Raw genomic sequence first — 23,643 nt, forward strand, 5'->3', positions numbered from 1 at the left:
TATTGGCATGTTTGGATATTTTACTCCCATTTTGTGTGTTTTTGTTGTCATTTTGAGTTTTGTTTGTCATTTGTGTCTTTCTTATCATTTGTTTGTTTTTGTCATCGTTTTGTATATTTTTCTTCAATTTTTTTGTAGTTACGAGACGAGATGAGATTTGTCTAACTGTCCTTGTGATGTTGTTTCTGTCCTTAGGCCTCGTACCTTGTCGGTGTCTCTGATCCTAACAGTCAGTCTGGGCATGAAGGACTGGTAGATCCCATTCAGTTTGCAAAAGCCCACCAGGCTATACAGACGGCTTGTCAGAACTTAGTAGATCCAGCTAGCAGTCCCTCACAGGTGAGATAATGGGCCTTCCTACTGCTCACATCACTTTGTGGTTATTATGACGGATGTATTTATGTTCATTATGATGTTTTCTTCAAGGTGCTGTCAGCAGCGACCATTGTAGCCAAGCACACCTCAGCTCTGTGTAACGCCTGCCGCCTGGCCTCCTCCAAGACCTCCAACCCTGTGGCCAGGAGACAGTTTGTCCAGTCAGCCAAAGAGGTGGCAAACACCACAGCGAACCTCGTCAAAACCATCAAGGTCAACTCCCCAACTGATCAAAACGTTGAGTGTGAACCCTTTCCCATCATGACAGAAGACTATGTGATCATTCTATTTGCTGTTAGAACTTTGGCCAGATGTTGCATTATTTGTCTGATTGTGTTTTCTATCAGGCCCTGGATGGGGATTTTTCCGAGGAGAACAGAACCAGGTGCCGTGTTGCTACGACCCCACTGCTGGAGGCCGTAGAAAACCTGTCAACTTTTGCCAACAACCCTGAGTTTGCGAGCATTCCAGCTCAGATCAGCAGTGAGGTATTCCTTCACCTCTCTGCTTCTTTACAATGTTCAGAGATTTTAACGACTTTGTCGGATTAAAATTTTCTGAAGCTCTTCCAATGGAGAATGAAGACACACCTCAGAGTTCTGTTTGTTTTTCGTGCACTTAGTCCACTAACAGCAAACATGGGTCATTGACTTGAGGTCCAATTAGTATTTTTTGACTGTTAATGTGTAGATAAAACCCAGTGGAGCGATTCTCACAGGGTTCTCTACAAGCTTTATGGCTATAATCTGTTGGAGGGCAATGTTTAACTGCTCTCCTCTCTAATCTTTAGCTTGTTAATCTAATTGTCTGGGGAGGTTTTAGCTTGTATGATAAAGGCTGAGGGGCTTTCTTCCTGTGCCTTGATTCCTATAGTTGACTTTCTAATCTCATCCTCTGCTTTGATTTTCCCTTTGATCTCTCCCAGGTACTCAAAGAATATGAACAGCCTGCTCAGTACAGTGTGACTAACACTTCAAGATGTGCGTTCTTTTCTACTCAGGGCTCAGCAGCACAGGAGCCCATCGTACGATCAGCACGCTCCATGCTCGACAGCTCCACCTACCTGCTAGAGACCGCCCGCTCGCTAGTCCTCAACCCCAAAGACCCGCCCACTTGGTCCATACTAGCGGGTCACTCCAGGACGGTGTCCGACTCCATCAAGAGTCTCATCACAGCCATTAGGTATGACTGTTTCTGTTCACATGTCACTCATGTCCTTTACCCACTTTAGACTATTCAACAGTTTGAAAGTGTGACTGTTAACTAGGGACAGTGCTATTAACAGTGTGCTAAATCCAAAATGCATTCAGGTCTCGGTTAAAATATTTCACTATTTTATAGAAGGATTACTCACTTTGTTGCTTTTTGAGTTTTCCTTTGGTTTTTATATATTCTTGTTTTGTATGTTTTTGGAGTCAATTTGTCATTTTGTGTGTTTTTGGAATATATTTGGTATTTTTATTGTAGTCGTGTGTGTTATTAGTCATTTTGTCTGTTGTTAGAGTCGTTTTCAAGTTTTTTTGTTGTGATGTGTGTTTATGAAGTCATTTTGTGTTGTTGGGTTTTTTTTTTAGCCCTTTTGTGTATTCTGTCATTTTGTGTGTTCTTAAGTAATTTTAAGTGTTATTGGCGTCATTTTCTGTGTTTACTTTGGGGGCCACACAAAATTAGATCAAGGGCCACATATTGGCCCCTGGCTGCCAGTTGTCCTTCTCTGATCTAGAGTGACTTCTTACTCTTGGGTTAACTTAATTCTATTTGTGAAGCAGGTGAAGGGAAGAAGCTGCACTGTGTCGTAGTGTGTAGTGCGTCTGCCTCACATTAAGGTGTTGGGTTTTTTTTCTCGTCGTGGGAGGAACTTTGACCTTTCTGTGTGGGCTTTGCATGTTTTATCTGGATTCCTCAATCTGTCCAAAAACATGTATATTAGGTTCATTTTGGCCTGTAAAATGTCCTATAGCATGAATATATGTTTGTATGTGTTGGCTCTATGAGCGATTGGTGTCCTGTTCAGAGAAATAAGAGGTGCACAAACGTAAATGAATGAATAAAGTATGCCCTTTACCTGTTATTTTACAAAGTTAATATTCTCTGTTTCTAAAAAAAACCTTCTGTTCAGTAACATGTCCGCTTACATTTCACTGTGGGATTCTTGTTGATGACAGGGACAAGGCACCCGGGCAGAGGGAGTGTGACTCATCCATTGATAACATCAATAAGTGTATCCGGGACATTGAACAAGCATCCCTGGCTGCGGTTGGACAGATGTTGCCCTGCAGAGATGATATCTCCATGGAGGTGAGCGCTGTCTCAGAGGGACACTAGGATGGAATGTTCAGTCCAGCTGTAACTCTCTGCTGCTGCTCCTCCAGGCGATCCAGGATCAGCTGACTTCATCAGTGCAGGAGATTGGTCACCTGATTGATCCTGTGTCTACAGCAGCCCGAGGTGAAGCTGCTCAGCTCGGACACAAGGTTTTATCTTCCTTCTCTTTAACTAGAGTGAAAAACACATGCTTTGATCCTTCCTGGGACTCATTGTTTCTCTCCCCTGGTCCCAGGTGACCCAGCTGGCCGGGTACTTTGACCCTCTGATTGTAGCGTCTGTGGGCCTGACCTCTAAGCTCCATGACCACCAGCAGCAGATGACCATCCTGGACCAGACCAAGACGCTGTCTGAGTCTGCCCTGCAGATGCTCTATGCTGCCAAGGAAGGAGGAGGAAACCCAAAGGTGCATATAATATCATCAGAACATGAATACTATCAATATTAAGAGGCTGTTCGTTCATAATCAAATAGAAGGTTTTAACTAGAATCAGAATGTAGCTGCCTTAGTGTAGAGCAGACATAGGCAACATTTATCACAGGGGCGCCTTAAACATGTGATCACATACGCACAATCTGAGTATTAACACAGGAAGCAACAAAGGTTTTTTGTGTGTTTTTTTTGGAGTCATTTTTGTATTTTTGGTTGAGATTTGTGTGGTTTTGTTATCACTTTTGTTTTGTAATTAGTTTTATATATTGTTTTGTTGTTGTAGTTTTGTGGGTTATTGAACTCATCTTTTATTTTTTGTGAGTTTTCGGAGTAATTTTATTGTGGTTATGTATAGTTTTACTGTCATTTCATATGTCTGGAGTCCTTTTGTGTAATTATATTGTCATTTTATGTGTTTTTGGCATCATTTGGGGTATTTCTCTTCCATTTTTGTGTGCTTTTGGATTGATTTGGGGTATTTTTGTTTTAGTTTGTGTGTAATTTTGGTAATTTTCTTTGTAATTTTCTTTAATTTTCATGTCATTTTGTGTGTTTTTTTGTTATTCATTTTGTGTGTTGCCTACAGTATGTCTGGTATAGAGTTTAATCAGACCAATCATTTAAAACCATATATTAACAAAACCATGTGGACATTGTGTTTCTATGACTTACCCGGTAGTTTTCAGTCACAGAGTGTGTTGTTTGTCATATTTTAAATTATTAGTTGATTTCTGTTTCACAGCCAAAAGAAAAAACACATTAGAATGTAATTTATGAATCACTTTTCCACATGGTGATAATCCTTTTAGGAGAGACGGACTTCCTCCACAGTGGAGTTGTTTTGAATATGTGTTAAATTGCTGAATTGTTCTCCAGAACAACATTGATCAGCTGTTTCTTTCTTCAGGCATCCCACACTCACGATGCCATCTCAGAGGCCGCCCAGCTAATGAAGGAGGCTGTGGACGACATCATGGTGACTTTGAATGAAGCTGCGAGTGAGGTGGGGATGGTCGGGGGCATGGTGGAGTCCATCGCTGAGGCCATGGGCAGGGTGAGTAATAAAGTACCTGCATGTCTGGAGCTGATTTAACCTCACACACCAACCTTCACTCAGTGGGGGGCTGTGCATTTGGTACCTGGGCCTTCAATGGAGAGTTACATGACTTAATCCAGCTGCTTTTAACACCACTATGATGTCAGACTTCCAGACATTCAGTATCGTGAATGAGGCTGAAGACTAACACAAGAAACTGGGTTAAAACTAGGGTTGGGTACCGAAACACGGTACCATTATGGCACAGGTTCCGACGTAAACGATAGTAACCAGACCAAATAAGAATGAACATTTTGGTGCTTCATTTCGGTGAAAATTCGGTGATGACAGCAGCCTTTCCTCTTCTGGTCAGTCTAGTAATTTAATGCCAGCTAATGGCAAGCTAGCAAACACTGTTGCCATTCAACGGGTGACAACAAAATATGAGCTATGTCTTAGACTTCAACTCAGTATCCGCTGACTTCCTGTTTAACATTAAGCTGATAACAAGTTGTGTTTGTAGACAAGATCACCAGATTTAAAAGGCACATTTGCATTTACACAGGAATGCAACAGATTGGCTAGCTCAGAGGTTTACTGCAACCTGCACCTCAGGAGCCACATGTGGCTCTTTGACTCTTTTGAAATGGCTCTCTATAGCTTTAAAAAAATATTGAAATAGATTTTTTTTTTTTTTTTTTTTTTTTTTTTTTTTACAAAGCCTATTAATGATTATCGACAAATAAAATTATAACAATATTAATCTCCAGTATTAAATAGTTTAATACAATATTGTTTTATCTGATATTATTTAAATGTTTTTGTTTATATTATTTCTATATGTTTCTTATATTATTTAAGGTTACATTGTGCTCAATTTGGCCCTGAAAAAAGTGTATGCAGTTTCTTTTTTTTTTTTTTTTAAGTGCCGGTTTAAGCACTGTTTAAGTACCGGAACCGTTTACAAAATACATAGTAGGCATCAATATTGGATAAAATGATCGATACCCAACCCCAGTTAAAACAACTCTAAACCTCTTCACAACAAGCACAACTGTAACCTACATGAAAACATAATCTTAAAAACATTTTTTTTAAATACATCACACTCACCACATGCTGATGATTTAGATATAAAATCCTTCCTCTTCTGTTTGTGCAGCAGAGACTTCATTGACTTTCAGTTTGAACAGTAAATCCTTTCATATCGCCAAGGCTGAGAGTCACTCTCTCTCGTTGTATTTTTGGCACACGTGCACCTATGTCTCTTCAAACCCTGTGCGCATGGTGCACATGAAATGCGTACAGTGGAAATGATGTTTATCAAACCTGTCCCTCTGTTTGTTGAGTTGACCTCACCTCTAACTAAATGTTCTCATAAGCATCACAGTGGTTTAATGCTGCCCTGCTTTATTTGTCAGACAGTTCAAGTTTACAAAGCCTCCATGACTCCAAACATAAAGTCCATTACTTGTAAACAACAGACATTCCCAGCAACACTGCTCAGAGGCTGTAAATCAGTACGGTCCCACTATTAGACAGTAATCTGTGGGTAACAATCAAATACTCAGTGGTTCTCAATCTTTTTTGTCCCGTGTACCCCTTTGCTTTTTTGTCATATCATAAATACCCTCTCCATAATGTCATATGCTTTTTCATTTGTGGAACAGCGTGCTCTCTTAAGCACCTAACCGTATCTCAAACATTTGTTCCCTAAGGCTTAATCTGCAACTTCAAAACAATGAGTGGAACTTAAAGTGAAATTTATTTTTATTTTTTTGAATAGCATACACTTTTATGTGTTGAGTAAATATTATCTCCTTTGTAACATGTAGCTAATTATTGTCTCCTATTGTCAGAAGTATGATAAAAAATGACGTCTACATCACAAAATAATCCTGTTTCAATAAATTACAAGAAAAAATAGTTTTTTATTGAGCAATAATGTTTGTTTTTGGTGAATTTGTCCCAAAAATAACCTAAAAATCAACTAGGAACAGTTCACAATTATTTACAAAATAGTACCCCTGCAATGTCCTCTTGTACCTCTGTTTGGGAACCACTGCTCTACCAGGTCTCATTCATTTATAATGAATTTGAACTATGACTAAGCTGATCAAATCTAATACATCTAAGTCAACATAAATTAGTTTCTTTAAGGCAACAAGTTTGCATATTTCTTTTAGGGAAAGTCAACATATTGTTCTTTACAGTGCAGAAGTCACTTTAACAAAATATGGATTGATAGAGTAAAATAAATTATATTTAATGGAAAGAATGTCTTTCAAATTAATACTGCAGATGGAGTAAGTGACAGAAAATGGAAACTGTTTAAAGATATTATTTAAAGCAAATATTTACTAATCATTCTTTTGACCTTATTGTTTATTTTATTTGTGTTTTCTCTCTTTCTATTTGTATTTGTTTTGTACCACTTTAATATAGTTAATAATTCTGTTGTAATTGTTGTCTTTATGAATTGAAAAGAAAAAGGGGGGGGGGGGTTCTACCAAAGTTCTGTGTCTTACTGGGTCTTTAAACTGGTGGATCATGTTGCTACTGGTATTTTGATCCTCACAGCTGGATGAAGGAACCCCTCCTGAACCTGAGGGCTCCTTTGTGGATTACCAAACCACCATGGTGAAGTTCTCCAAGGCCATTTCTATCATTGCACAGGAAATGGTGAGCAAACCCATTGTTTGAGGCTGGAGGAACCTCCATCTCTCTCTCTGCTGGTCATCTATCATTGATCATCCCTCTGCCCTCAGATGACCAAGTCGGTGACCTGCCCTGAAGAACTGGGTAGCCTCGCCTCTCAGGCGACGGCGGACTACGGACAGCTCGCACAGCAAGGACGCCTCGCTGCTTCCACTGCAGAGCCAGAGGAGGTGAGACTGAAATCATCACGTTGTGCAGATGATTTTTTCTGGGTGTGTTCAGTCAGACGCTGATCTGAGCAGATGTGTTCTACCTCTGATATGAAACTTCTTCCTTGCTGTGGCACCAACTTTGTGCCATCATACAGGAACAAACCAAGCTTCTGTGTTGTCAGGTTGAATTGTGTGAAAATGTAGCTCTAATAAGCCTCTTATCAATATCTAACTGGTTACCATAGCAACATTGGGTCTGTTCAATTCTAAAAGCCTATAGTGATGCTTGTAATGAAGTACCACCCACCTATAACATGCAGTCTTAAAATGAAAGCTTGGAGAGCCAGTGCTTCCTCTCCGGGAAGGTGTGGAATGATGGTGACCCCTGAGTGTGGATGCATAGTTAACAGATATACCCTCATGTGTTCACAGGTTGGGTTCCAGATAAAGACCCGGGTACAGGAACTGGGTCACGGCTGTATTTACTTGGTTCAAAAGGCAGGAGCGCTGCAGCTTAGCCCCACTGACAGCTTCTCCAAACGAGAGCTGATCGAGTGTGCACGTGCAGTCACAGAGAAGGTAAGCATCAGTGTGATGTGTGATTCTGCACCGCTTTAACACAAACAGCTCATTTACTTTTTCTATTGGCCTTAGTCATCGCCTGTGGCTTCACTTTCTCCTACAAACGTATGCAGCTCAATAGAAGGGGACATTGTTTAAGTGGTAATAATGGTCAAACCTGTTCAAAGTGTCCAGATAGCTAGAGTATCCTAATTATACGCTACATCTTCTCTCTCTAGGTTTAGCTGTGTCCAATTACTACTGTAGCATTTGAAGTAGGCAGCTTTATTGTATCCTAAGCAGTGTTTGGAATAACGGCGTTAGATAACGCCTTTTTTTTTTCAGTAACGGGGTAATCTAGCTAATTACTTTTTACGCTGTTACAACGCCATTATTGTTACTGAACGTTAAATGTGGTGCGTTACATGTATTGATTGAATAAACTGTTAACCGAAAGCATCCCTGGCTTCATACGCAGCTGTAGTGAGGAGGTGGGTTAAAAACAAGGTGAGCGATTATGATTGGCTAAGGCCGGCGTCATGTTTCATGGTAGCCAATCAGAGCCAGTGTTTTTACACTGTGCCAGCACACGTGCAACACATACACACAACCACTACAGATTTGATGAAGCAGCAGAGATGGCGAGCGTGGAGCAGTCCGATGAAAAGTTGGTATTTTTAAGGTGGTAATACAAACACTACTTTAATTTAATTGTGGTCAATGTGAAGTCTTCATTATATCCAGGAGTGAAGACTTTGTCCACATCCGTTGTAGGCAACTCAAATTTAATGAAACATCTCACGACGACACACGCATCTAAAAAATCTGAATTCTTTGACAATTTTTTTTTTAACGGTAACGCAAATAGTTACTTTCCTTGGTAATGAGTTACTTTTATTATACAGTTATTCAGTTACTAACTCAGTTACTTTTTGGATCAAGTAGTGAGTAACTATAACTAATTACTTTTTTAAAGTAACGTTCCCAACACTGATCGCATTACTCTCTGGTCTTTTGGAGAGAGAGGAGGAGGAATTAAAAAAAAGACAACACTGACTACAGATGAGAATAAATCCTACACAAAAAAGGACTGTTCAGAACAACCTAAGAATGTTTGACCAGAGAGACATGTAAACCCATGTAAATTTTCGATGTACAAAACAGGGGACGGGACCTAGATAAGCAAACTGCTTCTCTTGTCTCCTTTTTCGGCATGTACAAAAAAATAAAAATAAACAAAATAAATAAATAAATCCTAAGTAATAACTAGGGCTTCACTGCATTATCGTAGCATGAATGAGGACTCTCTCTCATGTCCAACGTCCTGCTGTGCTGACAGTGATGCTCAGCACATTTTATCGGCACCTGTGGGGCAGTGATTTGATTTAAAGCTTTAATCCACCTTGAAAACACTAGTGCTCTGGTGCTGTGTGTGTGTCCTGTCATACACCTGAAGGGTTTCTGTTTGTCGCTGAGGGATGAGTGCACAGACATCTGGTGTGATTTGCAGCGTTGGGTACATTGACTTACTGGGATTGTGCAGCAGTTGCTCTGATTTAATGCAGCGCATGCAGCCTCCCTCTTTAATTCAGAGCCTTTAGTTATTTATCTACTCTTACATGACTTAGTTTATGATCAGCTGGGACTGGCTGCTTTTTAATCACAATGTGTTCACGGGGAGCTTTTTAATCTCACCTTCTTTAAACATTTGTAGCTCCTTTTGGTGTCGTTTCACGTGCTCCTTCGCTTCTTTTAGGTGTCCTTGGTGTTGTCTGCACTGCAAGCAGGAAACAAAGGCACGCAGGCCTGCATCACAGCAGCCAGCGCTGTTTCTGGGATAATCGCCGACCTGGACACCACCATCATGTTCGCCTCTGCGGGAACACTTAACCCCGAGAACGAGGAGTCCTTTGCTGACCACAGGTGCATTCATCTCACAGCTAATGCTGATTTAAGTCATGTCTGCACCTTAAGTATTTTCATCAGGTTGGTGCACTCAATCAGTTATACAGGTGTTCAGGAAAGAGCGACAATATGTATGTAAGGTGAGAGTTCTTACCAGGGGTCAATTACAATTTTTCAATTAAAATTACGTCTTCAATTATCCACGTTCAGTTACAACTAAATTATTGATTATGATGACGAGCATTTTTTACATTTACAATTACAAATACAATGATATATTTTCCACTGAAAGTCAATTACAATAACGTTCTCAATTACTGAAGCCTTTAATAAATAACCCCATAAAATATAACCTTGTCAGTATACCCCTCAATTTCAAAAAGATAAAATGATACTCAAAAGAACTAAAAAAAAGTGGGAAAACTTGATATGAAACATATTTTAATAATTCTTAACTACATATTTGTAAGCCATAAAACTCTAACATGGTTCCCCAGTTTTGCGTTTTAATTAAATTGCAGTTTTTTATAGAATTTCCATGCCAATTACAATTACAAAGTAAATTATCTGAACTCAGTTACAATCCAGTCATGAGTGTAACAGCAACAGATGTTTTCAATTACAGCTACAATCATTATGCCATAATTGTAATTAATTATTAGTTACGCGATTACAACTATAATAGACCCCAACCCTGGTTCTTACTGTGCCTGTGGATCCAGCAGCAGTCTGTGACTCCATGTGTGTGTTGTTCCTCAGAGAAAGCATTCTGAAGACAGCTAAGACACTGGTGGAGGACACCAAGTTACTGGTTGCTGGAGCCGCATCCACCCAGGAGAAACTGGCTCAGGCAGCCCAGTCTTCAGCCAAGACCATCACTCAGCTCACTGAGGTGGTCAAACTGGGAGCCACTAGCATGGGCTCTGAGGAACCAGAGACTCAGGTTAGAATGTCTGTATCCTCTTGTAAAAATGTGCCATTACAGACAGTTTTCTTCTCATCTCTTTTTCGTTTAAATCTCAGAATTGATTCTCTGTCAAATTCAAGTTTCAGCCTCACTCAGTCTCCACTGTTCTCTGAGTGTATGCTTCCATCTGTGCCGTCTAATAGGTCTGAAGTATCAGGACTCGGTGCTAGTGATAAGACCATACATGCTAAATCCTCTCCACAGGGCACTACTGATAAAAGCCTGCTCAGTTCTTTGTGTTGCATTGATTCCAGCTCTGTCTCCTCAGGTGGTTCTGATAAATGCAGTGCGGGATGTGGCCAAAGCTCTCGCCGAACTCGTTAGCGCTACGAAATGTGCTGCGGGCAAACCAGCCGACGATCCTTCCATGTATCAGCTGAAGAGCGCCGCCAAGGTACAAGACGATAGCTCGGTTTACCATTGTGTATGTGTACTGAAAGTTATCTCTCTCATCTGTTTAGCACATGCATTCTATAAGTGCTTCCTTAGGACAAATGCTGCATCTTTGTTCACCAAGTGTAGCACTTAGCAGTTCAACCAATGCATGAGTATAAAGCTGAGGGAGGATCTTTGGTTTATTAAGCAATGTTTTTAATGACACACGTTCATGTAACAGGTAAAGCATATGTAACAATTTATAAAAAATTGTTTATCAGTGATATCAACCATGTAGTTAAGCTCTACTAGTGCTCAGATTTGGAGTACATGTACTCAATTTTGGTTTACTAGTGCGTGAGTACACTTTACTAGTGAAGTAAAAGTTTTCTTTACCTGGACTAATATGGTTAGTGCATAAAAATCCTTTGGAAAACACATGTTTTGTTTACTAGTAATACTAGTACACTCAAAATCTCCCTAGTACTAGTAGACTGCTTCTAGTCTATGAGTAATACTAGTAATACCAAAAGATTCACTAGTTGTACTAGTAGACCTAATGCAAATGAAGTAGGAGGGATTATAACCCAGTTAAGCATCCTGATTGGTTGTAATATTTTTGTAAGCCTGAACGTGCTTTTCTCCACCCCCTTATTAGCATATAAGGCTTACTAGTAGTACTAGTGACATGTTTTGCTTCACTAGTACTGCTAGTGAAGTTTTCACTATTAAAGTGTACTCATACACTAGTACTACTAGCTTAAAGCAGAACTAAGTAACTTGCGCTTAGCACTCCCCCTTAAGGTCCCTTTTGGTTATGTCACAGTCGTAAAAACTGCACCCCCCCACCGCCTGCTCCACCCCACAGCTACATGCGCACCTTTGATGGAAATGTGTGTGATGTGTTTGTGTGCTGACAAAGCGGCTCTGAAAATGGATGGATGGATGGATGGATGAATAGATAGATAGATAGATAGATAGATAGATAGATGGATGTATATTTGTGTGTGTGCTGCCTGATGGAGCGCTGGGTTGCGAGTGTGTGTGCGTGCCTGTTGCCGTGACGACAGTGTGTGTGATTGCTGTGTGTTGCTACTGAGCTGTCACTGCATGTAGTTGCTCAGTTCCTCAGACAAAGGTCTTCTCTGCCTTTTTTTCACTGGCTTCTCCATGATATAAGTTTGAGAAAAATGAATTTTTAGACAACCATGTGCAGCCACGGGGCTGGTCATAATCGAGCATTAGTTTGTATTGGGCTGCAGTAAAGCAGTACATCTTACCACTGAGTCGGAGACAGGAAAGTTGCAAGTGCTGTTTTCTGGCCAGAGACAACAGGGAGTGATGAAAGACCCCCAATCACCCCATAAACACTTGTATTACCCTCACAGGGACTACAAGCGGGATTTATTAAGGTGAAAAAGTTACTTAGTTCTGCTTTAAGGACAGTTATTATCACCAATCACCCAGCTTTCTATTTAAGTAGATGGCCAGTAGGTTCCTAGGAAGCAGCAGGTGACCATCATGTCCATTTTAGTTGGTTCAGAGCCTTTTGTATTCTGAGTCGGCCCTTGTCAACCACCGGAATCCCCCACTAGTCAATAACGTGCCTCACTCACTGAATGATGGCATGCAAACCGAGCTCAGAAAGAAAGTATGAACCCATGACCTTTAAGCTGTAACAGCAAGTAGCCCATGACAGATCATGTACAACCATTGATTACACATAAATAAATACCAATGATTTATACAGACAAATATGCAAATGTTTAAACAGCAGCTTGATTCTTTGAGGCATGCAGTCCTGTGACAGTAGACAGCTGTAGGAAGTGCTCCATCCAGGACTGTTTTAGGACCCACCCACAGATAAAATAAACAGAATGACTTAATAAAGAGCTTCAGTTTGAATTGCCCATAAGAGAAGAGGAGGAAAGAGCAGAGCGTCAAGGTTTCATGGCAACACCGATCTTCAAGCTGTCCGCCTCCTCGGTTGTTTTTTAATTACACAGCGCAGAGATCTTAGCCTTGGAAGCGGAGGTTAGCCTGTCACAGCTAGATCTAATGCTATATTATGACTTTGTCTTCCACAAATAGGCTCTGGACATCTGGTCAACACTTCACACTCTTGTTTTGACATATTTTGTTACCTTAAATGGTTATTCATTGCATCGACAGTGTGAATGGACTTTTTCTTTTAAAATAATGTGTCCAATGTTCGAGCTGTAGGTGTGAGGGTGTTTCTGTTTCTGATAAACTAAACAGCTGACTCATCCAGGGTGTCCCTGCCTTAAACACAATAAACTAGTGTGGACTTAAATCTGTTCATCTGTAATTGATGCAGTTCCCAGGTTGTATCTTAAGAATTAGAGTAAACATTAATTATTTTAATTATTATATGACTGAGGAGATTTGCCTGGCAATCTGTTAAAATGTCAAGGTTTCATTAGCCAATGAGTGACCGTATTTCAAAAAGTGCTCAACCTTGGAATAGCAAGTCATAATGTAGGCCTCATAGAGCGAAGATCATTTGCTCAAAAAAAAAGATGTAAAAGGTTGAAATTGTTGTAAAAAAAGTTTGTATTGGTCTTGTCTGTAAACACTCGGTTGGTGAAATTGTCAGAAAAGTTTCAAGCATTGTATTGTGGGAAGTAGAGTCGTGTAAACAGAAGTATAGAAGGGTTTTTACTTCATTCTTACTGTGATTTCTTATGTTTCTTTACCAGACAAGGAGGACAGTGATTGGCTTGACACCATTTTTGTCCTAGTTTGTTCCTGGTATTCCCAGTGATATCACCTCACTCATTTATATTGGTCAGATTTGGATCAACGGTCTGTGTTCCAAGTAGCAAAACGAGGGTTTACAGTAGAGCTCAAAATAAACAATCTTTTTACATCTTTTTTTTAGTAAATGATCTGCAATTTATTGAAGATTTATTGATTATGTCTGTCTTCATCTGCTATTTTTTATTTTTATCTCTAGCAGCTTTAATCTTTGAAACAATCATAGAAATATTGTGTCCAAGAAATTCTAACTGTAACAAAAAAAAAAAACTCAGGCTTTACAGTATTATTAAAAAAGTAATCTAATAACACTTATGCCATATTATGTAGTATGCATGTTATGTGCACACATTTACACACAAAAGTCTAAAACACACACACACACACAATTTAAACTAAAATACTATATACTTTTCAAAAAAAAAAAATATTGGCAGAGTTATGGTTTTCTGTGACACGTTCGGGGTTGGTGGGAAACCCCAACATTTCCATCAATTTGCAAAAAATCCCCGGACATGATGTGAAAGTAGACATGTCCAGATAAAAAGGGACATATTGGTCCTCCCTGTGGTATAAACTCTATGTTGGTCTTAGCTCTAATGTGAGCACACTCTTAGTAAAGCTTTAAATAATGAATGGTGTAGAGCAACAATGTACCTCTTTAAGCACTGGTCCTACACATTTACATGGGCCACCTAAAGAAATACTTGTCAGAAGCATATAGTATAGTGACCCCTCTGTGATTTAATGTTTCTTAAATTCTATATGTTTTAAAGCCAAACCTGTCAAAGTCACTGTGAGCAGCATATATTTATACTTAGAGATTAATAACTATAATAAGGGAGATTTTTTTTAGTTTCCATTAGAAGAAAGAGCTCCCCCTGCTGGTTTGGCCGTTTTTTGATCCAAAGCTGCTGTTTTATTTGACAGGTTATGGTGACCAACGTGACGTCCCTCCTGAAAACGGTAAAGGCAGTGGAGGATGAAGCCACTCGAGGGACCCGGGCTCTGGAGGCCACCATAGAGTGCATCAAGCAGGAGCTGACGGTAAAAGAAGCTGACAGGCCCAAACTGGTTTCTGCTCAGCTGGGAAACACACGATGAGACGCAGCCTCTGTGCAAAGCTGATGCAACGAGGATCAGGGATAACTGTGTCTTTTATTCTGTGGCCAGCTTTGTTCTTTCCCTCTCATTATCAGTCCAGCTCCATTCCTTCACCCTGCCCTTTTCCACAGCCCCTATCAGCTCTGTGTAGCAGGCAGTGTTGGGCAAGTTACTTTCAAAATGTAATACATTACATATTAGTAGTTACTGTCATTTCAAAGTAATTAGTTACATTGCGATATTACTGTCTCTGAATTGTAATGCGTTACACTACTTTTGAGTTACTTTCACCAAAATAACCACAGAAGTATGACTAGAATTCTAAAATGCTAAAATATAGTTTATTGCAGCTGATTATATATCCAGTGAGTGGAGGGTGATGTGGTATAGCATAATGACTGTGTAGGCTACGAACAACCTAATATAATAGGCACAGTGAAGGCTCATGGTGCAATACAATAAGTAACAATGACTGTCAGAATCACAAAAGCAGACAAAGTTAAAGTCTAGTAAGTGATGATAAAGATATCCTAAATATTTAAAGTCTCAGCCTATTCATAAGAAACGCATAGAGCTAGGAACAACTTTAATGTAACCCATAGCCTTATGACATGACAAGACACACAATCTCTTTATTTTTGTTTCTATTCTTTTATTCTCTTTTAATTAAAGCTGGCACAGACTGAGATTGGTAACCTTTTAAATGTTGCATGTTAATTTACATTATCTGTCAGCTTTTTTAGTGCGCTGTTTGTTACTGCTGCTAACATGGTGACCAGTAAAACTGTAACACTATTTTATATGTGGGCGGTCAATACAAACCAGTCACCAGATAACATGACCACCAGTCAAAGTGTATCACTATTTTCTGAGCCCTCAATACAAAATAGTCATTAAGTCTATAAATAAAAACAATAACTAAGCGCGAAAACAATCCTGGGAAATGTATCATTTTCAACTGCCGTCAATATGACAGTGGCGGTGGCTCCGGTCAGTTCTGCTATTGTTTTTAGCTGCCAGTTAGCAGCATTTCTACTGTGAATGTCTCTACAAAAACCACTTTTAAACCAAAAACTTCTACACCACACATTTAAGAGCAGGAATCTGATCTGTATGAGCCTCTGTCTCAGCCTGGTGTCACATACTTGTTGTGTCGCTGTTTGTAATAATAACACGCCATACTGTATGGTATGGTACCACTCTCTATGACAACGTCAGCTTATCTTGTCATCGCTGGCGTTGGTGGAGATTTTGCCAAAAAGCTTTTTAAAAGCCAGCGATTCCACTGTTGACAGAGGCTGCATATCCACCAACACATACTCTACCACCAGTCTCCTCACTTCTCTTGGTTCTAGTAGCACGGCCGACCAAGAGAAACTTCATTTCTGCTCCTTTGTCTGACTCTTTTCTGCACTTTCGTCCTCTGCTTTCTTTCTCTTCGCCGCGCCTGACTCTCTCTCTGTCAACTTGGTGTTAGCGTGGCACCGGTCCAGGTGTTTCTTCAAGTTACTGGTGCTGTTTTTCACATTTCAGGTTAAAATGCATTGTAACACACATTACTGAGATTTGTAACGGGTATAATATTACCTAAATTGTATTAGTAATGCATTACATTACTGCGTTACAGCAAAAAGTAATACGTTACTGTAATTGCAATACTTTTGTAACGTGTTACTCCCAACACTGGTAGCAAGGCGGGAAGAACAGTTCCCTTTTTATTCCTTCTTTTCTCTGCTAGTTAACTGCTAACCCACCTTTGGGGAAAAAATAGCTGACCTCTGATTCCTGTTTCTTCACCTTCACATCAGGTGTTTCAGTCTAAGGACGTCCCTGAGAAAGCCACCTCACCTGAGGAGTTCACCCGCATGACCAAGGGCATCACCATAGCAACAGCCAAAGCTGTGGCCGCTGGCAACTCGGCTCAGCAGGAGGACGTGATCGCCACTGCCAACCTGAGCCGTAAAGCCATCTGTGATATGCTGACAAGCTGCAAGGTGCTTATTCACAGCAGAAAGAAGCTGCACGGCATCAAGCCCACCCTCACAGAGAGTCTAGTCCACTGTAGTGCAGCTGGGACAGTGAATTAAGTCACTTTTATAAATTGTAGTGATTCAAGGTATCAAGAGGACTGCAATTTACCTGTCAAAACCGTCTTAACTTGAAAATTGCAATCTGTGGAATACATCAGCATTACTGCAGAAATGATCAGCCTGTGACTGTTATTCCAACAGTGTTTTGTCACCCTGACAGCGAGCAGCACACCACCCTGAGGTGAGCGAGGAGCTGAGGAGCAAAGCCCTGCAGTACGGCTCTGAGTGCACCATGGGATACCTCAGCCTTCTAAACCAAGTGCTGCAGGTTTGGATCAGAAAAGGATGAAAGTATGTGTAGCTGCTTGGCCTGGACCGCGAAGTGAAGCTCATCAAGTGCTCTGAACAAGAAGACATCCTGTTGGATGATAACACAGATACACATCTGTACAGCAGGGCTTTGATGTTTTTGGAGCAGTTTGCTTGTTCCTTCTTAACATTAAAGGGTTTTCTCAAGGTACTGCAAACAACGTTCACAAACATTCACACTGTTGGAGTAAATGTTCCTATTTCTAGCTGTGTTTCCATTACCCTTGGAAATGCGCAAAATCTAAATAGCGCAATAAAAACTGGTAATGGAAACATTTAAAAACACTCAAATATTGCTAAAATTTTTTGACACTTTCATGAGGAATTTCAGACGTTTTGATATTGAAATGTGTTACAAAAGCACAATGGAAACACTTTTTCCACAAAAACGTACATGGTCACATGATGTGAGGTACTTAAAATGCTATAATTTTGTGACAAATTGTGGTGTAATTTAGGGCAATTTTGTGCAGTTGTTTGTAAGAAATTGCAGGATTTTAGAAGATTGGAGTACCCTTTGATAATTCTGATAAGATTGTGATTAAAAAGGACTGCATTCATGCCATTAAAAGTGTAGATCACATTGTTGAAAAGCTAGCAAGATTTGAGCTAGCAAGATCTCCCTAAGCTCCACCCCCACACCTGTATACTCGCGTCAGGGCTCGGTCCAAAGCTACGCCCCCACAAGCTTGAACCCTCCTAGAACTCACAGGGGAGATTAGAGCTGACTCAGCCATTTCTGTTCACACTGGGAGGAGGGAGGGTCAGAGGGGGCGTGGGCAAGACGAGACATGAAGGCATCTGATTGATTCTTTTCACTGGGACCCAATGGCAGTGATTGGTCAGTTTTTTACAAAATTCCAGCTGTTATAGAGGTCTGATTCTTTTCCCTCCTTATTTTGAATACATAACATATTGACTACTCTCAGGATGGAACAACCATTTCACCCAGAATAACAAAAAGATTGAGGAAAATAGTGAGCCCTTGCAAATATTTTGGAATTTATTTGTATTTGTGAGTTTGTTCATCTAGTGTTGGTAGGGGATGCAGGATGAAACCATAACCAGGATAAGTAGAGGTTTTATATATAAGGCTGACTTTATGATTAGCATTCATTAGCATGAATAAGGTGTCATGAAGGCTGTTATTTGTTACCCTAAACCCAAGCCTCTAACCCCACTAGATCCCTCCACCTAACCCAAAAAATGCCAACATCGCTCCAAAGGGGTCATAATTTAGCGAATGACACTTCATGACACCTTATTCATGCTAATGACAGAAAATGACAGCGTAATGTCAGCTTTATGTATAAAAGTTCAAGTAAAGTGTTACCGAAAAGTATCTGCTTTAACTTGTAGCAGCGGTCGGTTTGTCCACTAATCTGCAATTTCTCTGAATTGGCCTGTACAGAAATTAAGATTATCTATCACAAATTAACCAGATGTAAAAAAAAATGTGCCCCCCCTCCTTTTAAGGAATGCTATGGTTTGTTGAAAAACTCAAAGTTGCCCTCGATGCCTCCTGGTCTGAATGTCTACCTGTGTTCTTGTGTTTCCAGGTGCTGCAGAAGCCCACAGCAGACCAGAAGCAGCAGCTTGCCGTACACTCCAAGCACGTAGCGGCGTGTGTGACAGAGCTGGTTCAGACAGCCGAAGCCATGAAAGGCGAGGCCACACACACACTGCTGATCACACACAGGCTTAAGCCAGGCTTAATAACCACTGACCCATTTTCACTGACTTTTATGGGCTGTGGAACACATGAAATCATATACAAGTTGGGCACGTGCAGTTTTCCAAGGATTTGTGGAGCCACACTAAAGGGATTCTGTTTATGTACAGATTCTTTTTCAGATGCTTCTTAGGAGACGTTGAAGTTGATGCAGAAAACCAGTGTGTGTGAAGCTAAATGTTTCCCCACAGGGGTCAACACAGTGTGATAAAACATGTCAGGATTATGGAGATGTCAGAGATGAGTCGAAAAAGCCCTAATCCTCTATAACACTGGCTTTGTGCCACCAACCCCGTTTATTCCTGATAAAGACGAGCCATGCAGATGAGTTTTGAACATTTAAGTCTTTCATAGTGATCCAAACGCAGTGGCTTCCTATTTTGGTCCCCATGCTGCTCTATTGCACCTGACAGAAGTAATAGATTGTGTTTGGGTGAGAATTAGATCTCACTGTTTAGCCTGATGTGCAGCGGGGCATCCACTTCACCTCACTAATGTCCCATGTGTTCTCTCTCTCTCTCTCCCTCTTTGTGCACTTTTCCCGGCTGCCTCAGATGGAGGTAAGTGGGCTGTGCTGAGCTTGTTTCTCCAGATCACCTTTCACTGTGTTGGGGTTGGGGGATGAGGTTGGGTGGTGGTGGTTCCAGAACAGATTTCCCCAGAGCTCAACATAATCTAGGAAAGCATCACTCCATCTGCTTTAGCAAGCTGCTTCAAACAGCCTGCTTTTATGGGCACTTAAAAAGCCATGAAACGACTATTATCCACTATTGGTGCTTTTTGTCTAACTTTAGTTTGTCTTATTTACCTTTGTAGAAACGCTGTTAGGCTATTCTTGATCTGTATGTGTGTTTGTGTGTGTGTGCGTGTGTGCGTGTGTGCGTGCGTGCGTGCGTGTGTGCGTGCGTGCGTGCGTGCGTGTGTGCGCGGAAAGCTCTAATGCACTTGTGTCAAACCCAAGACCAAGACGGGCCCGCAGGACAAATTAAAAATGCCAGAGAAAACATGAATCATTGTGTAAATTACCAACTCATTCAGCTGAATATATCTCAGTCCCTCCAGGCCAAACACAAATTCAATGAAACTACACAATATTTATAGGGATAAAAGTGTTCCCATGCTTACAACACATGATTAACATCTCAATATTTCCAAAATCCTGCTCTTTTCCTTAAACTGTTCCACAAAATCAGAATACACAAACTGATATCTGTCACTTATTGCATGGATCATAATAATATTGTCTGTGCCATTATATACTTTACATATTTTTTTATACATATGAATGCAAACTAGGGCACACTAATGTTGAAATTAATTGTTTTTCCCCCTAAAATCAACAGCTAACCTCAGATCAAACTAGCTCTAATCAAACTGATCGATGACATAAGGTTGAACACTGATTCAGGAAAAGTTACTGTTCTCATTCTATAGGATCTAAGTGCTGCATTAGACACTGTGGACTAAATGGAAAAGTAATGCAATGGTTTAAATCCTACTTGGAGGAGCAAAGTTAGCTTTTCTATGCTTCCTTTAGGAGAACTGTATGGTTGATTATCTGAGCTACGCAGACGACACACAACTATATCTATCACTGAACCCAGATGACTCTGGGCCCATTGAGGTGTTGGATGAGTGAAAAGTTCCTTCAACTAAATCATGACAAGATGGAGGTAATCTGACATTCAGTAGTCAGATGAAATCAATCACAAAAACAGCCTTCTACCACCTAAAGAAAATCTCCAGAGTGAAAGGTTTCACGACTCAGAATGATCAGCTACTCCATGCTTTAATTATTCTATTATTGATTTAATTTAAATATTGTATTCTTTAAATAATTTTTAATGTTTTATGTTGCACTTTTTAATCTTGTAAAGCACACTGAATGGCCTTGTGTATGAAACGCATATGCCGTGCCTTACTAGTACTCAAATTACAGTACTCAAATAAATTTTGGTTTACTGGTGTACAAGTACAATTTACTAGTAAAATGTGTCACTAGCACTACATGTAACCCTTCTTATATGCTAATAAGGGGTCAGAGAAAAACAAATTCAGGCTTGCCATTGGCTTTTGAAAAATCTGGTTTCTGGAATTGGTTTTAATCCTTCCTTAGCATATACAACTTACTAGTTGTACGATTGACACGTTGTGCTTCACTATAGCATAGTAGCAGGGTTGGGGTCAATTACAGTTATGATTAAAATTATTTATTTTTCCCGCAAAGTCCATTGCAATAACAGCCTCAATTACTAAAGTTCAATTACAATTACGATTTTGACCCATAGCTGTGTAATACACACAAAAAAATTGGTATTAATGTTTTTGGTGTGGGCATCTGAGCCCTTTTTATGTGTCAGTATACCCCTAGATTATTTATTTTATTTTATGGTTTTTGCCGTAAAATGATCCTCAAGAGAACTGACAGGTAGTGGGGAAACTTGATGAAACATATTGTTAACTACATACGGTATGTGTAAGCAATAAAACTGTAACATGCTTCCCCGGTTTTGCATTTAATTAAATTATAAAGGACAGTTTTTATAGAATTCAAGCTAATTACAAAGTCAATTATCCACAATTGAGTCCATGTGCTCCAAATTTGAGTATACCTCTAGAGCCCAACTATGGTTGATATATCACTGATACCAAACAGCTTTCCATACTGGTCTGTATTCTGCCTTTGAACTGAAAGGAGTTTAACAGCCTGGTTGTAATTAGTGTTTGGTACATTTTTAGGAGATTTAGTTGCACTAAAGTGAAGAAATGTGTCAATTCATGTTGTATTTTTAACTAAAAAGTCTGCTGCTAATGGCTGCCTGGGTATGTGTGCACATCTTCACCAGGATCCGAGTGCATGGACCCTGAAGACCCCACTGTCAAAGCAGAGGTGGAGCTCCTGGGAGCAGCTGCTTCCATAGAAGCTGCAGCCAAGAAACTAGAGCAGCTCAAACCTCGAGCCAAACCCAAGGTATGAGTGCCCCGTGTAGCCCCTCCACCCACACCCACCCACACACAGCTTCTGCCATTAATCAGCAGCGAGGCCACGGGAGGGGCACGTGTAGGAAGAGGTGACACTGGCTTTGAAGTGGAGTCGTTTTTCTGCTGTGACTGACCTCTTATCAGGATAAGAAGACCAGTCTGTGTGCCACGCACGCTGGACTCAAACAGCTGGCTCAGTGTGCAAAGTTACCTTCAAAGCTACTTCTGGGATTATTTTGAGTAACACTGCCAGGAGACACAATTACTGCTGGCTCTTCAGGCTTGTGTTGGAACCACTTGTGATGTTTAATGAGCTGTCCTGACCCTGTGTCGACCCTGGGCCTTATTGAGCTGATTTCCTCTTGTTTTATTGCTAATCTGAGGGAGTCTGTGATCCAATCCCCACTGTCTTACCTACACAATCATGCAGTGAATAAACACACCTGGTAGATAGAAGTAGTTATTTTACATGTGTGCTGTGCATTTAGCCTGCAGACTGGATAAAGTCACGTCTTGGTGTTCCCCCTCTTTCCCTCTGCTTCTTCCTTTACTTGTGATTTTGGGTTGAACCCAGTGTGTGTCTGAAGTGAAAGTGCATGTATTTAGGTTACCCTCTTTTAATAAAGGCTCCATAATGCTCTGTCTCATACTGTAAGTCCATGGCTACACAGGCATTATGAGCACCTTATGAAAGGAGATTAGTAGGTCAAAGGCTTGCTGTCTCCCTCTAGTCATTCAACAGCACGAAAATGTTCCATCCAAACCAGAGATGGGTAGACGCTATCACAGCAGGGCCTAAAACATGTGATTGTGTCTGATCTCAGGGTCACATGATCAGCATTAAGGTGTGCATTTATAATAATGACCAATCTGAGCATTAACATGGTAAAGAAAAAGGGTTTTGTCTGTTTCTGTGTCAGTTTCATGTGATTTAGAAGGATTTTTGTGTATTTTACTATTCCAGTTATGTACAGTATTTGTGCATATTCCTATTTTATGTGTTGTATGTTTTTATTGTCATTTTCAGTGATGTTGGAGCCATTTTTTGTTTTGTTTGTAGGAAGGGTGTGATTGTTTTGTGTTTATTTGCTGTCGTGTTATTTTTGTGTCTTGAGTGTTTTTGGATTGATTTTGTGTCTTTTTGTTTGATTTGGGAGTCGTATTGTACATTTTTGTTGGGATTTTGTAATTTTCTTTCTTTCTTTGTGTGCTTTTTGAGTCGTGTGTGTTAGCAGTGGGATGGACTGGCCCTCTCAAAAGGGAATAAAATGACATGAGGATGAAAATGCAATTGATGATTGAAAGCAGACAAAGCCACAAAACTGATTCTCTGATTCAAAGGCTATATTATCAACATTCATGTCAGCATTTATAATATTAACCAATCTGAGCATTGTTGTTGCTTGTTGTGTTGAGTAATATTTTTGTATTTTTATTGTCAGTCTGTGTCATTTATGTGTATTCCTTTTGTTGTTATGTTAATTATTTAGTGTTAATATAATTGTCACTTGAGTAATTCTGTGTATTTTTGTTATTACTTGTATATTTGTTGTCCTATTGTGCATTTTTCTGTCATTTTAAATGCTTTTTGTTATCACCTTTGTATTTCTATGTCAATTTGTGCGTTTCACTTGTGGGGGCTGCACATAATTAGACCCTCGTGCCTCATGTGGCCCCCAGTTGCCCATGTATGATTCAAGGTTTACAATTATCAATAATTATGGATGTGCTTTAAGTTGTAGGACCAAAAACAGATCAATGACCAATCAAGTGAGACAGTCTTATTGGTTTGAAATCAGTT

The 23,643-nt window shown here is 40.1% G+C and overlaps 1 protein-coding gene across 6 annotated transcripts in view; it reads left to right on the top strand.

The window, feature by feature from the left end:
* Positions 1-23,643, top strand: part of tln2b (talin 2b) — a 141,398-nt gene that overhangs the window by 110,148 nt on the left and 7,607 nt on the right. For 3 of the 6 annotated variants that reach the window (XM_028448861.1, XM_028448860.1, XM_028448862.1), the window contains exons 34-53: positions 196-339; positions 427-612; positions 723-863; positions 1,376-1,557; positions 2,541-2,673; positions 2,748-2,849; positions 2,936-3,106; positions 4,041-4,187; positions 6,750-6,851; positions 6,938-7,057; positions 7,472-7,618; positions 9,357-9,523; positions 10,265-10,448; positions 10,741-10,866; positions 14,556-14,672; positions 16,538-16,723; positions 16,980-17,087; positions 18,688-18,793; positions 19,415-19,420; positions 21,707-21,831. In XM_028448861.1, coding sequence (XP_028304662.1) covers positions 196-339; positions 427-612; positions 723-863; positions 1,376-1,557; positions 2,541-2,673; positions 2,748-2,849; positions 2,936-3,106; positions 4,041-4,187; positions 6,750-6,851; positions 6,938-7,057; positions 7,472-7,618; positions 9,357-9,523; positions 10,265-10,448; positions 10,741-10,866; positions 14,556-14,672; positions 16,538-16,723; positions 16,980-17,087; positions 18,688-18,793; positions 19,415-19,420; positions 21,707-21,831 — 2,700 coding nt within the window. The remainder of the gene's footprint in view (positions 1-195; positions 340-426; positions 613-722; positions 864-1,375; positions 1,558-2,540; positions 2,674-2,747; positions 2,850-2,935; positions 3,107-4,040; positions 4,188-6,749; positions 6,852-6,937; positions 7,058-7,471; positions 7,619-9,356; positions 9,524-10,264; positions 10,449-10,740; positions 10,867-14,555; positions 14,673-16,537; positions 16,724-16,979; positions 17,088-18,687; positions 18,794-19,414; positions 19,421-21,706; positions 21,832-23,643) is intronic. The other 3 variants (XM_028448864.1, XM_028448863.1, XM_028448865.1) reach the window with 3 other exon arrangements.

Source organism: Gouania willdenowi, chromosome 6 (assembly GCF_900634775.1).
Source record: "Gouania willdenowi chromosome 6, fGouWil2.1, whole genome shotgun sequence".
NCBI classification, from domain to species: Eukaryota; Metazoa; Chordata; class Actinopteri; order Blenniiformes; family Gobiesocidae; genus Gouania; species Gouania willdenowi.